Below are 14,776 nucleotides of genomic sequence, written 5' to 3'. Positions count from 1 at the left end.
AAAAAAAAAGAAATACTCTCCATCTCTCAAAAGCATAGGCTGGGATAGAGTGCGAAAATGCAATCAATCTGTCCCTACCTATGCCTTGTACGCAACATCAGCACATTAAAAATAATACCATAACAAAGTGGATGCAGATTAAACTTTATAAAAATATTATTCAGAAATGGATGGATACAAGTATAGGATTTTTAAAAGCAAACCTTTCACAAAAATAATGAACACCTAGGGGGTGCTACTTCTTTCAAATGCTCCCATCTGCAGCGAAACTTTTCTCACTTTGAAGTCTCTTGTCCCAAAGGTGCATTCCCCTCTTCCATACTTTTTGAATTGCATAATACAGTGATGTGCGGGTAATATGGACACTTTTGTTCCCAGAAAAAATTATTTATAATATGAGTGGTCAAAAATAACGAATGAAGGTCAAAACTCAGCTACTCAGCCAGAGTACCCTTGTTCGAACCTGACCGTGGCGGCTGCATTTCGATGGAGGTGAAACACAAAAGGCGTCAGTGTGCTGTGTGATGTCAGTGCACGTTAAAGATCCCCAGGTGGCCAAATTATTCTGGCGCCCGCCACTAAGGCACGTCTTTCTGTCTTTCTTCTGTCAGTTCCTCCTCTAACCGTTCCCTTACTGCATGGTTGGACACCTAGACATGAGACACTGCGCCATTTCCTTTCCCCAACAACCAATTTTCGACTGCATATTATACCCAATGAGCAAGGTCCCAGAGGACCAAAGCAATGTCTGCAAAACTGAAACAAAATGTATCTTTTTTTGCTTTTGGTTTCCAAATAAGCTGTCCATAGTCTACGCAGAGAGTTTATATATCACCAAGGCAGAATGGAATGGGAGGGGATCAGTCCTTGAAAATTGTCCTTATAGCAAGGTGTCCATGTTAACAAGACATGACTGCAAGTTCACAAGCATTGCTGAACAAACTTCTAGAGCCCTTGTGCATACTGGAAACCAGTGTAACCTTCCGATGGAAATCTCTCCCTTATTTGGCATACAGCACAAGCAGGGAGGACCTTCCGGTGATGTCTGCCCAGGCGTCTCCAAAGCCAGTGTGCAAGCTGGCTGTAGCTGATGTAGCGGTACCTCCTGTTGACAACAGCAAAACAAGAGTCACTATTTTTTTCAGCATAGCAAAATGAAAGTTCAGTTTCAGGCTTTTACAATGCTGAAAGCTAATCATGTTATCAGTGTCTGTACAGTTAGTTCCAACGTCATTGTTTGCAAGTTAAATCATGTGATTGTCACTGTGTGTTCTTCCTGGCAGCATTGTGAACTCTGAATTCTATTGCAACATTTTGAAGTTACTGACAGAGAATGGTAGACAACAAAAATGCAACAGTGGCTTGACCCCAATTTCGTGGCAGCATTGAAACTTTTTATTCATGGTGCCACGGTTCTCCACAGGCAGCACAGGCAAATGTTGCTGAACTACTATATTGGCGCGTGCTCATGGGAGCGCGCCGACGATGAAAACGAAGTGTGCGTGTGCCGGTGGACAAAGACGAAGTGTGTGTGTGGTTCAGACAGCCATCTTGTGAGTTCCCTGCTGTGCGTTGGACTTCGCTGAGACTGTGATCTGTGCCGGTCCTGTCTTCGTTACATTTTTGGTGGAGGTGCTGGGTACTTTCCAACATCTACGTGCCCCGAAGGCTCTCAATGAACACGGATTTGACTCCGATTCATCGCAGTACGAGCCGCCGAATCCAAGGTCAGTCACCAGAGTACGGTCCGTTATCCCCTAGGACCAGGGCTCCAGCTGCGACGCGCAGGACTGACGCGGCACCTATGGCTAGCAACGGAGACGCGGCAGCTATGGCTGACAACGGGAACTCAGCTGCTCATTTCCTGGTCCTCCAGCCGCGAACGCCGCCGACCTTCCATGGCGAAGTGTTTGAGGACGCGGAGGACTGGCTTGACCAGTTCGAGCGCTTTGCCAGGTACAACGGCTGGGATGCGGAGCGGAAGCTGCACAATGTTTACTTCGCTCTTGACGACTCGGCGCGGACGTGGTACGAGAACCACGAGACAACGTTTCCTTCTTGGGAACGGTTCCGTAGCCAGTTGCTGGCGACCTACGTCAACACCGACTGTCGGGAACGAGCTGAGTCGGCGCTGCAGTCAAGGAACCAGCGACCCAATGAGAGCGTCGCAATGTATTATGAGGACATGACACGACTGTTCAGAAGGGCGGATCCAAACATGGCCGAGGACAAGAAAGTGCGCCACCTGATGCGCGGGATAAAAGAAGAACTGTTTGCTGGGCTTGTGCGAAACCCACCTAACACCACTTCGGAGTTTCTATCGGAGGCCACTACCGTCGAAAAGACCCTGCAACAACGCGCCCGCTATTACAATTGCGCCGTGAACATCGTATCAACTGCCGACTTTGCGCCAGCCTCCAGCGACTCCGCTGACACCCTTCGGGAGCTGGTTCGATCTATTGTCAAAGAAGAGCTGCACAAAATGCGCCTCTCTGCCCAGTCGCAGTCGCAGTGTCCATCGTTAGCACAAATTATCCGAGAGGAAGTGCAGCAGGTGGTTCCTGAACCTGTTGCCCCTGCTGCCCTTACACCGACGCCCCCGCGCCAGACGTACGCGTCGGTACTCCGACAGAACTGCGACCTCGCCCCTTGGAGCACCAGCCCATCTGCATCTGCTTTCCAGCCGCGGCCCCCGCCTGTCCCTGTGTTGCCCGAAGCCAGGCTGCGGAAGACGGACGTGTGGCGGGCACCTGACCAGCGGCCCCTTTGCTACCACTGCGGTGAGGCTGGCCATATCTTGCGGTGGTGCCCTTATCGTCGAGCTGGAATTCGCGGATTTCATCCGCGAGTCCCCTATCCGCCCAATGGCGAACGGTCCCGCGAAATTGAGGAGCACCTGTCAACGCGCCGGGATCATACTCACACTGATTTCCCTCGCCCTGACTACCGCCCACCAACCTCTACCCGCTATCGTTCGCCGAGTCCCCGTCCTCCGACAAGCCGTTTCAGCCGCTCACTGAGTCCTCGCCGGGGAAACTAGACCCAGCGGCCTGCGGAGGTAAGGCCGCTGACGAGCGAACAGCCGAACATCCTCCATCGCGTTCCCGACCAGACGACGGCTATCAAACGAGGACACGTGACGATCACAAAGGAAGTGCAGCTTCGAACTTACCGGTCGATATCGACGATTTAGCGGTTACGGCATTGGTTGATACGGGAGCGGACTATTCGGTTATGAGCAACGAGCCAGCAAAAGAACTGAGGAAAGTTTTAACCGCGTGGACTGGGCCTCAGATTCGCACAGCTGGTGGGCACCCAATTACCCCTGTTAGCCGGTGTACGGGGATAGTTACAATCGACGGATTTATTTACGTTTGTGACTTTGTTGTCCTACCTCACTGATCGCGCGATGTCATTCTCGGCCTGGACTTTTTACAAGCTAACGGCGCCGTTATCAATTTACAAGAGCCGTGCGTGACGTTTTCGCCGACGCAAGCAATTGAAATAGCCGACCCAGACGACTCCAGGATACCCGCCCTGCGTATTGCTGCTGATGACGTGACGGTGCCTCCGCGGTGCAGCATGATTGTCCCCGTGCAAAGTGACTCGCCCAGTGATCGAGACGTTATGGCAGAGACAAACGTCAGCCTTCTACTCGAGAAAGGAATCTGCGCTGCAAGAGGGCTTGTTCGCTTACGGGATCGCTCTGCGACGCTCTTGATCACCAACTTCGGAACAGAGTTCCAGCATATTGCGAAAGGAACGGCCGTCGCATACGTTACCGACTTCGTTGAGCCCGCAGAAATATGTGCTCTGGAGCTACCGTCGCCGGACGGACGCGATGCAGCAACCGTTCTGTCTACCGTGGGCATTAATCCCGGCTTGTCGGTGGGTCAGAAGCAGCGCTTGTTAGAGCTCCTTCACGATTTCGCAGAGTGCTTCGCCACGACATCAAAGGTAGGGCGCACCCCGGTAGCCAAACACCGCATCATCGTCAACGAGGAGACTAGCCCCATATCCCAACACCCGTACAGAGTGTCGCCGGTGGGACGGGAGGCTATACGATCCCAAGTGCAAGAAATGGGACGGCTTGCCAGATGGAGCCTTCGCCTCCAGGAATACGACATCACGGTAGTGTACAAGTCCGGCCGTAAGCACAATGACGCCGATTGCTTGTCACGTGCACCTGCCGACGTTGCTCCGGCCGAAACGGAGGACGACTTCCCGTTTCTTGCTCTCGTCACGTCGTCCGATATGGCCCGGCGTCAACGGGGTGACTCAGAGTTGCGTCCGCTCATCGAGCATCTGGAGGGCCTTAAGACGTTAAGCTGTTCCGCGGCTTTTCGTTCGAGGTTTGGGTTCCTACAGTCTCCGAGATAGCGTCCTTTACAAGAGGAACTTCGCCCATAACACGGAAACCTTTCTTCTGGTTGTGCCATCCGAACTCCGTCCAGAAATCTTGCACGCCTGCCACGAAGAGCCATCGGCTGACCATTTGGGTGTTACGCGGACGTATGCCCGCATTCGTGCGAAGTATTACTGGCCAAAGTTGCTCTCATCAGTCCAGCAATATGTGAGGACCTGCCGTGACTGCCAGCGATGAAAGACACCACCAGTTAAACCCGCAGGGCTTCTCCAGCCAATCCCACCGCCTACAACACCTTTCCAACAAGTGGGCATGGACTTGCTGGGCCCATTCCCATTGTCTTCCTCTGGGAACAAATGGATTGTTGTGGTGACGGACTACTTAACGCGGTACGCCGAGACACAGGCGCTCCCCCACGCTAGTGCTCCAGAAGTGGCTCAGTTTTTTATGACATCAATCGTCTTGCGTCACGGTGCGCCATCAGTCGTCATCACGGACCGTGGAACCGCCTTTACGGCGGCATTAATGCAATCTCTCTTCGAAGTCATCCACACCAGTCACCGGAAGACAACAGCCTATCATCCCCAAACAAACGGCTTGACTGAACGCCTCAACCGGACGCTTGCAGATATGCTTGCTATGTATGTCGATGTTGAGCATCGAACGTGGGACGAAGTTCTTCCTTATGCAATCTTCGCCTACAATACGGCAGAACAGGAGACTACCCGTCTTACACCTTTCCAGCTGGTCTACGGACGGTGCGTCACTACCATGTTGGATGCTATGCTACCCGCTGCTCACAACGACGGAGACATCGGCCCCTACGCTGACGTTGACACATTCGTCCAGCGGGCTGAAGAAGCCCGCCAACTCGCAAGGTGCCGGATTCGACATCAACAACAACTCGACGCTGGTCGCTACAACCTCCGCCACCGATGCGTTCGGTACGAGCCCGGCGACTCTGTATGGGTATGGACACCTGTGCGCCGCCGCGGACTCTCCGAAAAGCTCCTCCGACGCTACTTCGGTCCGTACGAGGTGGTTCTTCGTATAAGTGATGTCACATACGAAGTTTCTCCGCGGGACACGACCTCCTCACCACGTCGGCGCCATCCGACCGAGACTGTCCACGTGGTGCGCATGAAGCCCTACCATGACAGGCTGCAACCCGCCGCTTTACCAGCTTAACAGCTCTCTGTATTCTCTGCCGTCCGCCGTCTATACCGAACATTACCTTTGCTCTCCGTGTTCGTTTCCGGCGTTGGGCCGCCGCCTTGATGGAGGGGGTAATGGCGCGTGCTCATGGGAGCGCGCCGACGATGAAGACGAAGCGTGCGTGTGCCGGTGGACAAAGACGAAGTGTGTGTGTGGTTCGGACAGCCACCTTGTGAGTTCCCTGCTGTGCGCTGGACTTCGCTAAGACTGTGATCTGTGCCGGTCCTGTCTTCGTTACAATATTCATACGAAGTTGCGAGAGCAGGAAAGCATTTATTTACAAGGCCAAAGCGGGGATTGGGCACGTCACTGAACAGTCAGTGGCGAGCACCATAGCTCATTTTTGCGCCCACCGAGTCTGTCGTCATTTTCTCACTGCACTATAGCGCGGCTTAGCATTTCGCCCCAGGTCAGTTGAAGCTTGTCCTCAAGCAATTTAGACAGCATTGTGATGGCAGCATTTGAGGGAGGCTATGTGAGTCCATTCGGCCATTCGGCCAGTCCATTCGGCCTTAGACACGCACCAAGGCTTCTGTCTGATGGGCAGAGCGGTACCAGTGTTAATCTATAGTGTTGCATGCCATAAATTGGCAGCGGAGAGGAAGTGGCTGGCTGAGCAAAATCAAACGCTGACACATACTGGCTAAGAACAGCCTGTAATGCAAGCAGTTTGGACGACAAAAGCGACTTGTTAATCATGCGATCGATATTGACGGTGAAGTCTGTGGCTCGACTGCAATGCTCACACTTAGATATGGATCTGATAGTATGAATGTCATAAGCATCAAATCAAGCGAGTTTAAGCCCCAACAGGATCAGAACAGGTTCTGATGAGGCATTCACTGTCCACACTTGTGCGCAACCGTCATCTACGATAAGAACGACCTGTGGCACGAGAACATTCTGTTTCGCAGTGTTGTTCACATCTGGCTCAAAAAGCAAGGCTCAAAGCACTTTTTGTGCGGTGTTCAATGCAAAGCTATTTGTGTAATTAAATAATTCTGTTTGATTTTGTGATACCACCTCTTCTGTCACGCTGGTCGGCCCTACCACTTTACAACTTTAGAGCTGGTGGGTGGAGCTGCGGAACAGCTGGGAGTTTCAAAGAGGTATGCTTTGCACCGTCAGCACATGCAAGATGCCAGTGTCGACACGTTTAAGACAGGTTTACTGTGTGACTGCTGCAGATGCGGATTTTATACACCATGCTGTGGCACAAGCATCCACACATTAGTAGAAGTGATGATGGATGCAATGAAGTCTATCAGCAAATTCTTTTTAATTGAAACGATTTGTAGGGCACACTATAGAATGTTACCACCTAATGCACGTTGCCAAAAAAAGATGGCAATGAGGACAGCGCTGGAATGGTGATTGTTCTGGCAGTGAGTGGGGCTAGGTTACTTTGCTATGAAATTCCATTTTGTACAGTCTCCTGCGAAATAAAGGATTGATTGTTTTGTACTGATTTTACTGCAGTTCTCACAATCCTTTCCATTGCAATCAACTTCTCTAGTGCTGCACCTGTTAAAGATGTAAGCTCAGCCAATAAAACAGAAATGTGTCTGGCCAGCATCCTTACAACAATGTGCATGATCTTCAACTGCATTATCCAAGTTCACACATGCCAGAAGACACATCTCATCTGCTTGCTCGTTTACTCGAGAATATTTTACCGCCTGAGTAGCAAAACATCGTGATCGTCCACGCATATGAAAAAAGACCACCGATGTTGTGTTCGCACTCGCGTGCCGCGATGTGTATACACACCGTGGCACCTAGAGCAAACACATCGGCGCATTTACGCATTTTCCTAGGGAGCGATGTCATCCCAGAAGTTATCGCTAGGTTGAAGTCTTTGATGAGCACTGGCTCCCCGTTTGATTACAGCGCTTCGCATGTGAGAAAAGAGCAAAAAAAGGCGGTCGCTTGTTCATGCTGCGTCTCCCTTTGAGCATTGTTCTTACCCTGTGTGCTCGACGCGTAGCCCATGGTCCAAAAGCATTTGCAGTGCCACCGTAAGCACCACCTCGTCGAGGCACAGGGTGTAAAAGTGGGAGTGCTCCGTGATGCACCCGGACGGCTGCTTCACAGTCGCTGCAGGGATCTCGCGGCAGCAGGTGCTCTCAAGTGCAGTGGGCATCGACACGCACCGCCCGCAGAAACACCTATTCGAATGCTTCAGTTAGCGATTGCACTCTCTCGAAAACTGCTCAACGTAAGCAACAAGATTCGGACATACCAGTGTGTGTATTCCCGACACGACCGGGTTCGGGAGGCTCACGGTCGGGGCTTCCGCAAGTAGCGGTTGTGCCGCGGGCTACGACCGCTAGTTGCTGGCCGCACGCTCAGTCTTCGCAGCCATTGTCACTGCCACCGCTGTCGTCCTCTGACGACGGCTGATCTGGCACCCGCAAAGGTGTGTCGCCGTACGGCTCAAACCCCAACAGCCGACTCCTTTCCAGCAAGCGACGCTGCAGCTCGGGAAGATCGGCCATTTTTAAATAACCTTCTGCGCGTGATGCAGCGTGACGTCATTTTGACGCCACTTTTGAGTACATATAGTGCTCTGACCTCGGTCAACTATGGGCCAGCAGGCCTCGCTAAGCCGCCATGTTGTGTCGGCGACAGAAGCCTCGGATTGGCTACTTATGATGACGTTTCCTGTAGAGTTGAGGAGGACGCGTGCCGGGAAATCGAAATTAACTTTTTTTCGCTATTCGATCAACCCGGACGATGAAACGAATCACTGTACGCTATAGAATGAAGGGTCAGAATTCCAAATATACACGTCGTCCGAAATTTTCGGAAAACACTTCACGACCCCTTTAATGGGTTAATACTCATATATGCTCAATTGGTCGTTCTCTAATTTACATTCATAGATCGCTGGGAGTACTCGTACTCCACCTGGCGCAGTGGTATAGCGGTTAAGCAATGCGCTAGTGCCCCGGGATGGCAGGTGCTGCCACCGGTAGGGTTGTGCGGCCCGGGTTGGCCTTCCCGAGCAATCTCCAATAACTGCCACCTGCCACAGTGGGGAGTTTGCTCACAATCTTAAGGTCAGGTTGTGATGGCTGCATAACGTCACGTGATCTATGGTGCCCCCTAGGTTGCTTATGCGGGGATTTTCTCCTCACACGAGGGTACCGACGAGGGTACCGAGGACGACGCCAGATTTTCTGCAGAGCGGGAACCTTAACGTTATAGCGTTAAAACTGTCTCAAACTGTCACAACTGCGATCGCTCTTAAACTCATCCCGATCGCATTGTCTCAGCTGGCAAATCCTGGCACACTACTCCCCCCGCCCTCCCCCGTAACCCTAAAGCCCATAAGGATGCCTCGTTAAACTGACTGAAAATGGTAGAATCTCAGCAGGGAACATTCGAAATCATATGTGACCTATTCTTGGCTAACAACGTGCACGATTAACACTAGTCTCCAGTGAAGAAACTTTTGTTAATACGCATAACCAAAGGCCACACCAAAAAGGTGTCGTTCTTCAGCACCAAGAAAGTCCCTCACAAAGATGACGACGTAAAAAGTCGCATTTTATTTAACTACCTCTTTGGCATCAAATAGCATTATCCGCTTATAGAACATTTCATTCAGGATGTACAAAGTTTGCATGTATTACAAGGTATGTTGTTGAACTGTTTCAGTGAGCTAAGGAAGTTGGACTGAGGGGATCAGGGAAGCAACAACACCAGGCATAGAGTGCGGCAGAACATGAAGATTCGTTTGATTTCCTTTGTGTTTAATTACCTGCACACTTCTAAATTATTTGCCTAAGTACAACAGCGTAACGTTTTCCTGATGCTAGAAGATCATCTAGCTAAAATTAAATCAGCTAACGAACAAAAGTTGTTTACCCCAGTCTGCTAACCCGGAGCGTCTTCTCTCGTCGCGCTGGTGGTGATGGGAAGGCTGCCACTCCAGGCGCTGAGGCCGCGATTCATCCAAGTCAGCCCAGTTGCCCTCTACGACTTCGGTCTCATCCGTGCCGTCCTCACTGGCATCGCTTCTTCGGCAGTATATATCGTCCAGGAGGGGGGTCTCAAAGGCCTCAGTGCTCGCACGATTCGCATCGTCGGCTCTGTTGACGTCATCTCTGGTGCAGCCGCCGTAGGAAGACGTCTGAGGACGCGGTGCCAGCTCCTCCGTACGCAAGGTGCCGCCGTGGTATTCGGCGGCGCTGAAGTCTTCGAGCATCACTCCGCAAATGGTCGGGTTATAGCCCAGGAGGTCTGGCCAAACGGCGTCCCGACGCCATCGTTTCAATCTTCCACCCACGTTCAACGGTTGATCTGTGTCGCTGCTGACGCTCACTGAGAGTTGCAGACGCCATATGTTAGGGAGGTATATGGAAAAGTAAGGAAATGGGTAGATGTTCGGTCAAAAGACCTCAGGCTAATGGCTTCATTTTCACCGGTTTCGTGGTACCCATATGCAGTCCAGTAGGATCTAAATACCTATTAGTTAAAAAAAAAACCATCGTCCTCATCAAAATTATCTGGACCTTAATATGATGCTCGCATGGAAGCTGTTTGGCCTGAAGACTTTTGAGCCAGTTTGCACTGCATTGAACAAGAGCAACTTGGAAAGGAAGAATGGCCGACTAATGAGACTAAGTAGGGAAACAGGGAATGTAACATTGTGCAAACGACTGAAATCATTAAGCGGTTACTTCCTCCAAGGGAAGAACCAAGCAGCGGACCGCATTCCAATAAAATCGGTTGTTAGTTTATTGTTTCTCGATCTACTTCTTCTCCCAGACCTCTTGGTAGCTTAATTCTTTAAACAGGAGATGCGGCTTTCAAATAGCGAAAAATGGCCAAAAATTTGGATTTGTGAACATCAAAGTATTTGATCGTGTTACTCGTTTTAATATGCAGTAACAAAGTTTCATTGCCTGATTCTACCTTCAAGTAGTTCACAAAAGTGTTTTATTAGGAGGTCCTACATATCGTAAACCGTTCATATAGTCGGCATTTTTTGAACCCTCTGTGTCTTTCCGTCTTTTCGCTGTTGCGACTAAGCGGCGCGAGCTTTGCTACGGCAGAAACCTTGATTTATTGTTTTCAAGTCTAGCGCCTTAGCGGGACACCAAGCCAATCCAAAAAGAGAAAGTTTCAAGGTCTTGCCATGGGGCCGCCCCGCGTCGGCGTTGGTCACCTCAGTGATTGCCCTTAGCAAGTGGCAGTTCGCGCGGTATCTGCTTTTGCGCTCGCATAGCAACTCTCTCTCGTCTAGCGTTATATGGTTTTGGGCTCCGTAGGATTCTTCTTTAGGACGCCTTCATTATTACGAAAGGTTATGTTTTGATGGGTTGCTAGCTAGAACCACGTTCTGCACATAACTTCATTTGCCAACTTATAACCTAGGCTGTGAACTGAACATTGCTGCCTACAACGTATCATCAGGTGCTGCTAACCAGTTAGTTCTAAACTACTGAGCACACAGCTGATATGGTGCATAGTTTTCTTTGGTTCCGGCTTCGTTGCGCAGGAGCCTTTTCATAATATCCAAGACGTACAAGGAAAGAGCTGTTCCTCGCTGGCTGTCAGAAAACCCGTCAAGGGACTTCTTTGTCGGAGCACCGGTACTGATGCCGAATCGTCAGTGCCTGCAGCGAAAATAACAGATACGAAAGAGTGACGAAAGCAAAGAAAGTATTCAGCGCAAACTCTTAATCTTTTCAGGCACCATTCGTCATTTGTTGTTTATGCAGATGCTTTTTTCTTCCGCCCAAACTGAGTGTGTCCTGAAGCCAACTAATAAGCTTATCAAGAAAAATACCCGCTGCTATTTATACATAGACATACAAACAATTTCGTAGATATGCTAGAACGGTTGCAGATGAGTACCAGAAACGTCAGGGAATCCCATATTTGCTATTCTATACATGTTGAGATGATGCAAGAAAAGTAGTGGTAAAATGACGTTTACGGAAGGTAAAAATTGCCTACAAAAGTTTGGTGGAAGCTGTGTTATCAAGCTCACTCGTTTCAGAAATGTTATATACGACATTCGCTCTGGGGCACAATAAGGGCCGCAGGTTGCGACATAAAAAAAACTGAAAACTGGCTGAAGCACATGCATCAGTGCTGCCTGTAGCCCAGGCTAAGAAGAAGCTATAAATTCACAGTTTACACAGGTGTTTACATGCACATCGAAGCGTTCAACCTGATCCAACTCCTTCGAGTCGCCGGCTATTCAACATAAGTAGCCATGAAGTTCAATGTTCAGCTTTTCACACACCCAATTTTACTGTGATCAGAAAAAGGTTTACGACACCTAAGACAGAGAGGTTAGTTTGATGCAAAATACCCTAGCCTGCAGCACTTTCCCCGGAACGGAAGTTAAAGGAGAGAGCCATAAAGTGTTATAATGGGTAGCAATTTATAGATAAGATTGGTGCGCGCCTGCGACACGACGTGGCTCCTGGTAGTCCGCTTCGCGCTGTGAAGCCAAGCACCACGCCCTGCAAGAACCCAGTACAACTCGGTTGACTTAGAAGCGGCCGTAGAGTGTGTCAGAGGTTTTAAAGATTCTAGGTCTCCAGGCGCATCATATGTCACAATTTAACGACCACTCATTGAGCAAGTGCTGCCTGTACAATCCTAGTACGTGCGCTTCCTCAATGACCCAGAATCATCATATTTGTAAAAGCCTCTTCATTCAGATAAAAAAGACCCCCGTGTTTCGCATTTGATGCTATTGTCTAAGGAAGAAAAGTGCGAACTCCATACATCTGTGGTCCAGGGCTATCTCCTGTGTATGTGTCTGTCAGCCTATAGCAATGTCTTAGCATTCCAGTACCCTACGCCACACCATTCCTTTTGAAAATAAAAGTCATTGCTGTGTCGTTCAAGATAGCATGCGACGCAGACAACCGCTGAGCTCGAGGTGCAGATTAACAGTGCGTTTATTGGGCGCTTGCGCTCTTATATCAGCCACCCGGCTGGCCGGCTTGCACAGCATGGTTGCCAGTCTTGAAGGCCCTGGTTCCCGGATCCGATACATCTTTCTCCCTCTAAAAACAGAAAAAAACTAGCACAATACAACAGCAGATCGATTCAAGCAATTTGATGAAAGTCCTTTTGATACACGAGGCGGGTGGGCTTTTTCCTTAACCGGGTGCTCCGGCGAAGCCCAGCGTCGTCCGGCTCGGAATTCATGGTTTCCAGAGGACAATGTTGCCCTGGCTCAGGATGCTCTTGAGGCGTGTGGGCAGCCGTGGCTTGATCGTCACACGTGGGGCTCGAGTTGCCCAGGGACTCCTGTGGTGCCGCAAGCCTGGAAGAGAAGCACAGTCGCTAGCACTGCCTTCCGTACAGTCAGGAATGGTTTCCAGTGAGGGGTCGAACTCTTCGTTTGTTCGCAGCAGATGTTGACGGTTGGTGCATGGTGATGGAAATGGTTGCACAGTGCTAGCAGACGGAATGGAAGAGAACACAGAATATGTCTGTTATTCTCTTGCGTCTCGTCTGTTCGCTCTGCTCGGTCGTTTCCATCTATGGTTGCATTTCGCAAAGGTTCCCTTTTTGTTCTTTGCAGACATGCCGGCTTAGGGTCTCACACAAGGACACCACGGAGCCGCCTCAGCAACTGCGAGCTCAGAACTCTGGTCTCGGTCCGGCATCCATGTACCGCGCAAGATACTCCCTTCTTGGCTCGCGTTGCTGCTGCCTCCCGCCACAAACGCTGTACTGTCGGCTGCTTTGACTGCACTGCATCGCAGCGTCGTTTTCTGCGTTTTCGGTAAGCGATACCGCGACTTATCGAAACGTGAAAACTGGCATGGCTGCAGATGAAAGCAGTACCCCCTAAGGCTGCTCAATACCATGGCGCCGCTGAAGGTCTAAGATGTAGTTCAGTCGAAGCTCGCGTGGAATAAGCCACGTTCGTTCCCGGCAGTGCAGCCAGTGTACAGTGTGACCCTCGGACGACTTTGAAACACTCACGGCATCCATGGTTGCAAGAAGAGGCTTGATCGGTCTGGTTGGTGCATGTTGATGGAAACGTCCGAACAGCGCTCACAGACCGGATGGAAGAGAACACAGCGTGTTCTCTTCCATCCCGTCTGTTCACGTTGTTCAGGCGTTTCCTTCTATGGCTTCATTTGGCGAAGGTTTCTTTTATCTTTCCAGATATCGTGGCTCAGAGTCTTCCTTGGATGAGGAGAGCACGGAGCCGACTCTGGAAGTCCGAGCTCGGATCTGTGGCCCCGGTCCGGCGCCTATGCACGACGCAAGGCAGTCCCTTCCTGCCCCGCCCGTCTTTTTAGCTCTCTTGATACCAGGAGTAGGGTGGTAAGTGCAAATGAATCGAAGCCGGCGTGGCATGCCACACTTTTGCTCCCGACAGTATGGAAAGTGTGCAGCGTGTCCGTAGGAAGCCTGTGTAGAATACGCCCGACATCCATGTTTTCCACTTGTCGTTGCAGATACGCCAACTTAAGTTCTCTGAGCCGCGTCGGAAAGTACGAGCTCTGATGTCTGGCCCTGTTCGGTATCCATGCAACACGCAGGATGTTCAATTCCTGCCTCACGTATGCCTCCTTTCCACAGAAGAGCTGTATCTACTCAAGTCTGCTATGAATCTACTACAGTTAGTGCTTGGTCTGTTCGCCGCTCGTTCAATATAAATTGTTATTTTCGGGCTTGTCTCCGTCCTACTTATTCGTATTGCTACCAGTCACCCATGTTAGGCTTATTTCATCAAATTCAGCAGCATATGGCCACACACTACAGGGTTTATCTCCACTTCACCACATTCGCACAAGTCGTGCATGTATTGCACCTACACTGGAGTCAGTCGGATATCACACAGCAAGCATTCCTTTTGTGTTGGTAATACTCTTGATATCCGCAAATATTTTCCTTCAAGCAAACGTCTCGGTCATCATTACGAGCTATAGGCGTTTCCATTCACTTCATAAGTTTCGCCTTTCATTGTTGATTGCACCAATCTGGTCGAATGTCCAGTTGTTTGGCGTTACTTTACAAACCACACAACAATTTGATGAAAATCGCTCATTCCCAATTACTACAAACTGTATTATTCGTGCCTGTGCAGTTCAAAAGCACACCTTCTCATCGGTGCAGTCATTCCCGATCACCTGTATATGCTAATTAACACCTTTTGCATACTTTCAAGGGGGCCCCTTCACCAGGCAAGGTGGACGTCAG

At 50.2% G+C, this 14,776-nt stretch overlaps 1 protein-coding gene across 1 annotated transcript; it reads right to left on the bottom strand.

Moving 5' to 3' along the window:
• Nucleotides 1-208: 208 nt before the first annotated feature.
• On the bottom strand, nt 209-8,360 carry LOC144106152 (uncharacterized). The gene is made up of 3 exons (XM_077638894.1): nt 7,824-8,360; nt 7,549-7,749; nt 209-1,105 (listed from the first exon to the last, which is right to left on the bottom strand). The coding sequence occupies exons 2-3, from the start codon at nt 7,722-7,724 to the stop codon at nt 946-948; spliced, it is 336 nt and encodes a 111-aa protein (XP_077495020.1). The 5' UTR covers nt 7,725-7,749; nt 7,824-8,360; the 3' UTR covers nt 209-945.
• Nucleotides 8,361-14,776: the final 6,416 nt, after the last annotated feature.

Source organism: Amblyomma americanum, chromosome 1 (genome assembly GCF_052857255.1).
Source record: "Amblyomma americanum isolate KBUSLIRL-KWMA chromosome 1, ASM5285725v1, whole genome shotgun sequence".
NCBI classification, from domain to species: domain Eukaryota; kingdom Metazoa; phylum Arthropoda; class Arachnida; order Ixodida; family Ixodidae; genus Amblyomma; species Amblyomma americanum.
The sequence above is the reverse complement of the archived record's forward strand: the minus strand, read 5'-3'. Positions and strand labels throughout refer to the sequence as shown.

What these genes read in the sequence shown, in the direction of transcription:
- LOC144106152 (XM_077638894.1), bottom strand. Translation starts at nt 7,724, where the DNA reads ATGCCCACTGCACTTGAGAGCACCTGCTGCCGCGAGATCCCTGCAGCG. An exon ending in CTACGCGTCGAGCACACAGG is followed by an intron (nt 1,106 to 7,548) that starts GTAAGAACAATG and finishes TGTTGTCAACAG; the next exon opens with GAGGTACCGCTACATCAGCT.